The sequence below is a fragment of the Penaeus japonicus genome, unplaced genomic scaffold, assembly GCF_977035675.1.
Source record: "Penaeus japonicus unplaced genomic scaffold, GWHDUDI00000001_assembly GWHDUDI00000030, whole genome shotgun sequence".
NCBI lineage: Eukaryota > Metazoa > Arthropoda > Malacostraca > Decapoda > Penaeidae > Penaeus > Penaeus japonicus.
The window spans coordinates 3,016,382-3,026,381 of record NW_028234432.1 but is presented as its reverse complement, the minus strand read 5'-3'; the positions used below and the strand labels follow the sequence as shown (position 1 = coordinate 3,026,381).

General features: G+C 48.9%; 1 protein-coding gene across 12 annotated transcripts in view; it reads right to left on the bottom strand.

Moving 5' to 3' along the window:
- cnc (NFE2 like bZIP transcription factor cap-n-collar) overlaps nt 1–10,000 on the bottom strand; it is a 412,613-nt gene that overhangs the window by 46,669 nt on the left and 355,944 nt on the right. For 8 of the 12 annotated variants that reach the window (XM_086554849.1, XM_086554850.1, XM_086554840.1 and 5 more), the window contains exon 7: nt 9,405–9,449. The exons of the other annotated variants lie outside the window; for them this stretch is intronic. In XM_086554849.1, coding sequence (XP_086410975.1) covers nt 9,405–9,449 — 45 coding nt within the window. The remainder of the gene's footprint in view (nt 1–9,404; nt 9,450–10,000) is intronic. 12 annotated transcript variants of the gene reach the window in all.

The window sequence follows — 10,000 nt, the reverse complement described above, 5'->3', positions numbered from 1 at the left end:
AGGGTGACAGTTACGCCCTGAATATGTCGAGTGCACAGGCTTCGGCGGCGGGCAATAAATCGAATAAAGGCCGTTATCTCCCAAAACGACGCGATGCTCCCACCCGCGCCTCGATCACCTGGCCACACGCGCCGCCACCCGCCCCGCCGCGCGCCCACACGAAAACCAACGGAACATCTTGCGGTTTAATTGATCGTGGAAGGGACGCCGGGACCTTCCCTGAAGCAGCCTCCTTCCTCGCTCTCGGGCATCCAGACGCACGCACTTTCGGAAGGACAAGAGCACGACTGAAGCGGCTACTCGAGTTCTGGACTTTGGAAGTGGTACTGTTGTCAAAATATATTTGTCTATCGTTGAACTTTTTTTTCTCTATTCATTTATCTTCAACCTCGGTCTCCCATGTAGATTTTCTCGATTCCAAGTCTCGCTCTCACTAGTCTCGTCATCAACGTCCCTATACATATATTTCTTTAAATATTTCCTCGTACCTTTTTCCTCTCATTATGGGACTGATCTGTAACATTTCATCTATGCATCATCAATGTCGAAGCATGGAATAGTTTACCTCCATGTTCATACTTTCACAGACACGACTGAATAGCTGTTGATACAACCCGCTAACTCAAAAGACGAATTCATCAAACAACAATTAGAACACTATATCTCTATCAACTTGACGGTGCGAAAACAAGAAAGAACATGCTCGGCTATGCTCATCCCGCTTCCTCTAAGAAATCAGACATCTTCCTATCACGTCACCGCGTTTTCGCCAAATACACAGGAGTCCCGGACGGGTCGAGGTAAAAGCTCTTCCACCCCTACCCTTTCTCAGTCCCTCTCACCCCTCTCCCCGCCTTCCCCTTTCCTTCCGTCGCTTCTCCCTCACCTCTCCTCCCCCTCAATCCCGGCACTTGCATGACGGAGAGATTCCAATCAAGTAGGGGATTTCGGGAGTGGCATGAGGGAGGCAAATGACGCAATGACTACTAGCTGGATTTTTGTTTTTTGTTTTTCGTAATATTGTATGTAACTTTTTAAGGTAGCACACCTAAGTCTACACAGGCACACGCACGTAAGGGAAAAAAAAGAAAAGAAAAGAAAATGTAGAAGGTTATTAGTTCCGGCAAGACGGAACTCCATCCCATCAGCTGCAGAATAGCACATCACACTCTCACGAATAAATGATTTAAGTTAAATAACACCTTCGCAAAAATAAAGGATTTTTTTTTTCTTTTTTTTTTGAGTCACAGAATACGTTCACATCGGAAAATATATAGTTTTTTTTTCTCCCAATAGAAACTTTCACAAACGTACAAATATCTCCAAGTCTTCCCAAACTTTCTGAAATCACAAGCGCAGATTTGATCTATCCAAAAAAAAGTGGAAACGTCAGTTTTGGCGGCGAGTAAGTATACCACAAGCAACGCTTAGATTTCGCGAAAAGTAAACAAGGAGCGCCACTCACCACTCCCCCCTCCCCCTTCCCCCTAACACGTGTTATCTGCAGTTATGCAGGGGCTAAATGCCTTCACCTAGTACAAAAAAGATTTTGATATAAAGGAAACCTACATCAGGCCTCTTCCCCGATCCCAAGAGACCCCGACCGTTGCGGCCGGCCTGTTGCAGATCTCGGACAGGCGGATTTGTCTGCGCAAACAAAAGGCCCGACGGCCCGATGGCGCCACGAATTTATGAAGGCTGTCACGAGCACTGATGTCCTCGACTCGTTCCGGAATTAAGCACAGGGTGTTCCGCCGCGGCGTCCGACGGCGACCCCAGGCGAAGGGGACGCGAGGAACACACGGACTGCGCTGACGTTTCTCCTCGCCTACTTCCGAACGTAAGTGATACCGCCTCAAAACATTCCAAGAATCCTAAGGACGTGGAATGATCACCTGTCTGGCCAGCTACCTCGGGCGGCAGCGTCTCCGCCGGGAGGAAATCTCTCGCCCATTTGGCGGTTCCTCGCATGGCTGACGAACGTTGGGTCTGATGTGTGTTCCCGCTAGCTAAATCTTCGGCAGCTGTAGCAGCACCTTCGTCTCTCGAGTTTGTATACTCCAACCCCAAAAATAAAAGAGAAAGATAAAAAAAATGTTATCGTTCCCGCTAGACGGAACTCCGGCAGCTGCAGCCCCTCCCCCTTCCTTCCCCAGACACACATCTCATCCCAAAACCATGCACTGCACGTGCGTATTACACCCTCAGTATATCCACATTACCTCACTCATCTCGGAACCTGCGATCGCCGACTCGCAGCTCTATGTAAGGGAGTGATCCTCTTGGCACCTTCGGCAGATACTTTACTTGCAACGTAATCCTACTCTTTCCGCCCTTCCTCTCGCCTGATGAGGCCGAATACCGCATCCGGAAACTCAACTTACGACAAATTTTGCTTTCGACCTAAGGCCCGGGCCGCCAGCCATGGTTTGAAAGAGAATTTTAAAAAGAGCAACACACACAAATACCTTCCCGTTTCCACGCCTTGGCCTTCCGTCCTCTCTCCTACCTCCCTGCTCACCCCCACCTACAGCAAGTACAGGTATTCCTACTTTATGGCTGCTGACTCAGGTAATAACAATAAAATACAACGTTTTGCATTGGCTCATTACGCTAAATAATTATCCGATATGTAGAGGCAATGGTGGTTACGGACTTTTAAAATTTCCAGGAATTTTCAGCCCAATTTTGAGTGCGCAAAGCCACGTCATGGTGACTACATCAATCCATAATGACGGCGATTTCGGACACGCCCCCTCTTGCACGCCGGACTCGAGCAGCCGATCGCAGGCGAGGGGGACGGCCTGTCAGTCTCCCTGCCAACGGCACTCCAGGTTCCTGTCTTGAATGGGCACGGTCCGCGCACACTGGCCCGCATGCAGGGGGCCGAATCGCTCTGCATTGCCAGATGTTCTAACGTGATCCTATGCCAAGTAAACCCAGTGGATCCACGGGCAGGTTCCTCACTCTAAAAGGGCCTCATATGCAAAGCAAAAAAGCTTCAGCCTCTTGGATGAGGAACATCTACGACTGGGAGACAAAAAACAAAACATATATTCATGAATAAGATGAAAAGTAACTTGGGCCACGCACCCTTTTAAGACCATTTTCTAACGAACGACGTTCCGGCATGGAGAGAGGGGAGAAAGAGAGTGGGGGGGGGGGAGGTAGAAAAGAAATGAGCTGGAGGGAAGGAAGAAAGGAAGGAATGAAGGAAGGAGGGAGAGGAGAAGAGGGAAAAAAAAGGAAAGAGAGAGAAAGAGAGAGAGGGGAAGAGGGAGAAAGAGAAAGAGAGCGGTTCCTCCCGTCGCCTATTCCGGGCGAGCGCCGCGTAGACATGCAGGAAACCCGCGCGACGGAGGACAACCGCAAGGCCAAGAGTCGTAAAGCGAAATCATGTAGGAAATGAGAAGGGAATATATTCTAAATCTCTTAAATCCTCCTCCAAGTAGCACCTCGGGAGAAAATTGAAGGGGGGGAATAAAGAGACATATTATCGCGGAAATGAGACAAACGAAGCGACGACATTTTCCAGCCGATTCTCTCTTTCGGGGGAGAGGGGGAGAGGGGGAGAGGGAGAGAGGGAGAGAGGGATGTGAGGAGGCGGAGGCGGGAGTGGGGGTGGGGGCGGGGGTGGGGAGGGTGAAGTGACAGGAGGCAAAGGAAGAGGGATAGTGAGCTGGAGTAGATGGATAGGGAGAGGGGAGGGCGGAGAAAATAAGGAAAGAGGGAGGGGGAAAGGGGGCAGGACGGGGGGAAAAGGAGAGGAGGGGGAAAAGAGAGGGAGAATGTCGCTTCGAAGGCACACTCGCGACTCAAAACCTATTTCTTCGCCTCCGTTAAAATGTCCATCTTTAGCAGCATTTCCAGCGGCCGGATGGGAATCACCGGCGATAATTTGCCGGAACGAGCGGCCGCTAACATGCCGGGCTCCCTCGAGGGTCGAGTTCCCGCCGGGATCTCCATTCTATTAGTTCGCACTTTTTTGTCACAGCCCGTGTATTTTCCACTATAAAACATATCAAGGCATAACAACATCTCTTGTATGCACGAGGAGACTGGCAGCCAACGCCAATTAGATGACTTTTCTATATTTTCCTCCTCGACAGTTATCGAGGTGAAATGACAGATGAAGTAGACTAAAACACAAAGACAGAGAAAAATGAGAGAGAAAAAAAAAGAGAGAGGAAAAGGGGGACGGAATATGCAGTAAAAAAATGAAAGAAAAAAAAAAAAAAGAGGGAGTGAGGTATGCATGACAAAGAAAGGAAAGGAAAAGAAAAGACGGAAGAAAGCGCTGGCGTCCACGCAAGACTGGGCGACGACGATAAGGGGGGGGGGGGGCTTGTGGTGGTGCCTGATATCCGCTGATTGTCGCCTTCGGAGTCATTTCGCGACTCCGAACGCTCCAAATGCATGCGGAATCCACACTTCACGGACGCTTTCGATAAGAGAGAACGAGAGAAAGAGAAAGAGAGAGAGCTAAATAGAGAGAAAGAAAAAGAGAGAAAGAGATAAAGAGAGAGAAAGAGAAAGAGAGAGAAAGATAGATAGATAGAGAGAGAAAGAAAGATAGATAGAGAGACATATAGATAGATAAATAGAGAGAGAGAGAGAGGGAGAGTGAGGGAGAAGAGAGAGAAAGAAAGAGAGAGAAAGAGAAAGAGAGAGAGAGAGAGAGAGAGAGAGAGAGAGAGAGAGAGAGATAGAGAAGAAGAGAGAGAGAAAGAGAGAAAGAAAAAGAGAGAGAGAGAAAAAAAGAGAGAGAAAGAGAAAGGAATAGAGAGAGAGAGAAAGAGATAAAGAGAGAGAGAAAGAAAGAAAGTAAGAGAGAGAGAGAGAGAGAGAGAGAGAAAGAAATAGAGAAAGAGAGAGAGAGAGAGAGAGAGAGAGAGAGAGAGAGAGAGAGAGAAGAGAGAGAGAGAGAGAGAGAGAGAGAGAGAGAGAGAGAGAGAGAGAGAGAGAGAGAGAGAGAGAGAGAGAGAGAGAGAGAGAGAGAGAGAAAGAGAGAGTGAGAGGAGGGGGAGAGGGGCTACTATGGACTTTAGTTTTGCATTCGCACAATCGACCCAAAATATAATCAAATACGATTTTCAACACAAAAAAAAAAGACTGCAGATTCTATACATTTCCAAAGTTGCGAAATCCTCCCTCCCCCAAGAAAAAAAATATATATATTACATATAACCAACAAAACCAAATTTCCTCATAAACAAGTACCCAAACCAACACCAAATCCCATCGCGCTGGCCCTCGAAACTTCTGAATCTCACAAGAACATCGTAGTAATTAATCCCTTTCCCAGAATCCAATCCAAATCCCCTTTATCGGGCGTCTTCTTGCCTCCTTCTGCTCTACCTCAAATGACGATCAGGATAAAAATCAAAACCACTGAATATCCTTGGGCTTTCGACTTAAGATGAGGCATTATTCTCTGAGAAACAAGAATCATTTTTGTTGTAATCCTTAAACGGAAACATTTATTTGATTTCGCCCCACACAAACAATGGGTATCTTGCGAGAAGATGTGGCACCCTTAAAATACCCCCACAATCACAGTCGTACTTCTTACCTGAAGAGAAGGCAGTCAGGGGGGAGGGGGGGGGACGGGGGGACTATGGACGTAGTTCTGAAGTCAGGAATTTCATGTCAGCAGAAGTAGGTTTGGCGGGATCTTGTGACATGCGAAGTGCCCGTGAAGTAACGTTTACCTAATTTCAGATAACTTTTGTACTCGTTCTTTTATATATGTGCATAGATTCACTGTTCACTATCTTTCCTACCTATCAAATTCCGGCCAAGTAAATTGTCAATTCAAATATATAATATATATATATATATATATATATATATATATATATATATATATATATATATATATAATACACACACACACACACACATATATATATATATGTAAGCTTATGTAAGTATGAACACACAAATTTCTTTATCTAAAAAAATCGGACACAATGCTTAACGATTTTTCAGCAAAAACTAATGCCTTTACGAACGACATCACTGCCAAGTAGTTCTCCACAAACGATTAAGAGAACCATCCACGGAGCACAAAGAGCACAGCCTGATCAGACAATAACCAAGAGCTCACCTTCAGGCAAGAAAGAGAGGTGGGTGAGGGCGTCATCCGTCGGCGAGGCGAGGCGAGACACCTCACGGGCAGGGAGGCCGCCGTGGGTCGAACCGCATCGACGCCATGTTAAAACACTCTTTCTCTAGCGAATATCGTGAGCGAGACGTGCGAGGCCCGAAGCATCCACGAGGCGCAGGGTTCCGAGCAGCATGCCACATGGGCCGACCTACTCCGTTGTCCGCTCTGCTGCCACAGGCCCAGTCAGAAAGCCGCGCGCACCGGAGCTCCGTGGCCGAAGCAATGTCCCTCCGTCGCTCTCCTTCGAGCTCGCGTAAGCTAATGAGAACGCCCTTCCCGCACCGCCCTCGGCGAACCAAAGAGCAACAAGACACAAACACGCACAAGTACACGGACGCGGCACAGGCTCTAGCGAAGGGGACGCCGCGACGCGAGACACCGGGGCCGCGAGCTTGCCATCCGCAGGGGCCCGCGGTTCGGCTACATGTCCGCGACGGAAGGATTCGAGTGCAGGTGCAGTCTCCGCCGCCGCTAACACCGCTACCGCCGAGACCGTCGCGCCGGCACACCCTCTATGTGAGTGTGGAGAGTCCGGCCATATGGCAAACTGTGCTACCGCTACTACCATCTCCCTCAATAACGATAATGATAGGATGCACCGCGTTATGGTGCGGAAAATACGATAAATCCGCACACTGCAGCCGGGGGAGTCAAGGTTGCCTGGAGGAGGAGGATGAGGGAGGAGGAGGGAGGAGGAGGGAGGAGGAGGGAGGAGGAGGCAGGAGGGAGGATGAGGGAGGAGGGAGGATGAGGGAGGAGGGAGGATGAGGGAGGATGGAGGAGGGAAGAGGAGGCAGGAGGAGGGAGGAGGGAGGATGAGGGAGGATGGAGGAGGAGGAGGAGGGGGAGAGCAGGAGGCGGAGGAAGAGGGGGGGAACAGGTAGCGGAGGAGGTGGAGGGAAGGAGGAGGGGGAGGAGAAGGAGGGAAGGAGAAGGTGGAAGAGGAGGAGGATGGAGGAAGAGGAGGAGGAAAACGAGAGGTTAGAAGTGAAGAAGAGCTTGAAGAGGAGATGTGGGAGAAGGGGCAGCCAAAATAGGAGGAGGAAAGTTAGAGGAAGAATATAAAAACAAGAAAGGAGACACGAGAGGAAGAAACAAGAGAGTAAGAGAGCGAGAGAAAAAAAAATAAAATGACGTAGAGGGAGGGAAAGACAAAAAGGAAGCGAGGGAAGCGAGGCTATAGGCCCTGAAAGAAGAAGGCCAGGGTTAGGAGAACTGAAGGGGAGGGTATGGGCGGTGGTGGAGGAGGGGGGGCAGGTGGGAAGGGAGGACAGGCCCGGGGGAGGGGGGGGCACAGGTAGTATGGGAGGGGCGACGGTAGCACGAGGACGGGACGTACGGCAGGGAGGAGGGAAGGGAGACGAAGGGAGACGAAGGGAGAAGGGGAGGGAGACGAATGGAGGAGGGAAGGGAAAAGGAGGGAGAAGGGGAAGGAGACAAAGGGAGGAGGGAAGGAAGACGGAGGGAGGAGGGAAGGGAGACGGAGGGAGGAGGGAAGGGAGACGGAGGGAGGAGGGAAGGGAGACGGAGGGAGGAGGGAAGGGAGACGGAGGGAGGAGGGAAGGGAGACAGAGAGAGGAGGGAAGGGAGGCGGATGGAGGAGGGAAGGGAGACAGGGAGGAGGGAAGGGAGACAGAGGGAGAAGGGGAAGGAGACGACGGGAGGAGGGAAGGGAGACGCAGGGAGGAGGAAAGGCTGAGTGATAGGGTGCTCTCTCCTGTCCCGCCATAGAAGAACAAGGCCTCCTCCATCCGGAGTGACGCAGCACTCTCTAATGACACGCTCCTAACAAACGTTACGTAAATCGTTCCATTAGTCTCGCCTACTCGAGCAATCACAGAAAAGGGAGAGAGAGAAATGGAGAGTGAGAGTGATAGAGAGAGAACGATTGTGTGTGTTAGAGAGAAAGACAGAGAGAGAGAAAGCGAGAGAGAGCGAGAGCGAGAGAGAGAGAGAGAGAGAGAGAGAGAGAGAGAGAGAGAGAGAGAGAGAGAGAGAGAGAGAGAGAGAGAGAGAGAGAGAGAGAGAGAGAGAGAGAGAGAGAGAGAGAGAGAGAGAGAGAGAGCGAGAGAGAGAGAGAGAGAGGCAAAAAATTGACACGAGAAAGAGAGAAGCTGTTCACCTGTAAATCCTAGTTCTGATTCCCCCACATAACTCGGCTGTGATACATGAAACCAAACTCTTCTGTTTTTTTTCTTCATTTCCCCCCCAAACCGCCACTTCTCTTGCACTAGTGGCTTTTTTTCTCCCCGCCAACAATAGAGCTTAGTAGGATGAATTCAAGTCAGCTGAATTTCTAAAGTAGATTCACTTTAGAAATGTGCAGCAAACTATTTCCTTCAATAACCATCCTATCAATCGAGCCAAATGGATAAATAGACCCAAAGTCTACAAAGAAATAGAAAACAAAAATCAAACGAATCGTTAAACAGCCACATCCATACCGGCGTTCGGTAAGCTTGCAAAATTCGGCGAAGAGAACCCGAGGCCAAAGAGCTTTTTCTATCATTAACGAGATAAAAACCTAAATGTTAATATTTCTTGAGAGAAGCTCCATCCTATGTCACATTCTAATATGGATATTTAGTGACACTTAAACTTTTTGTTAATTCTCCGGTACATGTACTATTCAAGAGAACCTCCGAAGAAATAATACACTAGTAAAGTCGAGAAAAAATATAAATATAACTATATGACATCCGCCCTGCCAATCTTCATTACTGACACTGCTAAGTGTGGGAATCTGCTCTCCGACGACAGACCTGTAAACATTTGTCATGCTAATGTACACGGTTCACCACTCACCCTACCCATTTCCACGATCACTGTTATTTGGCCGTCCATCCACCTATCTTTTGCGTCAGTGTGGATACTATACGAGTATTAGTCTGCGCGTGTGTAAATACACATTGTATTACATTACATTACATACACAATGTACACGCGCTCGCGCACGCACGCACACATATATACATATACATGTAACATGTGTGTGTGTGTGTGTGTGTGTGTGTGTGTGTGTGTGTGTGTGTGTGTGTGTGTGTGTGTGTGTGTGTGTGTGTGTGTGTGTGTGTGTGTGTGTGTGTGTGTGTGTGTGTGTGTGCGTGCGCGCACGCGCATTAAGTACGTCACAGAGCGCATGCACATTGGAGCACACAGTTGTGGGGGCCAACACATGTTATCTTATCAGCATGCCAGAGACAAGAGTGAGGGCTGGGGCCCCCGGTTATCATACCTGGCGCGCAGCGTGTGTTACCTTCCCACTGGCCAGCCATCTCACCTGCGGGGAGAACAGATATAAATAAGGAACATCATAACACTGATAACAATAATACAAATGTCAACCTCAATGACACTAGTTAATACATGCAATCCCGACACACACCCGCACTCCCCGCCTGTCTGCTGACATGTTTGGAAATGGAACCTCGGAATGGCTTCTATTATCACTTATCAAATACCGAGTCCAGACCCGACTATTATTGCATATATGTAAAAAATCGCTCTTCTGCAAAGGCACAGACAAACCTAAGGGGGATGAACATTGGTTGTGGCAGAGTTGCCGGCGGTGGCAAGCAAATTTCGCTAGACAGGGAGAGAGCGGAGATGGAGAAAAAATAAAAGAGGAGGAGAGAGTGATAGATTAGAGGAGAGAAAGGCAAAAGAAACTGGGATAAAAGGATAGAGACAGGCGAGAGAAAGAACGGTAAAGAAAGGAAGAAAGGGAGAATAAATTTAACTTAACAAAGTGTGCTAAACAAGGGGGAGGACATCAAAGCTTCTCCCCTCAGCCCTCTTCCCATTCCCCTCGCTCGCCAGCGCCCTGCCTCC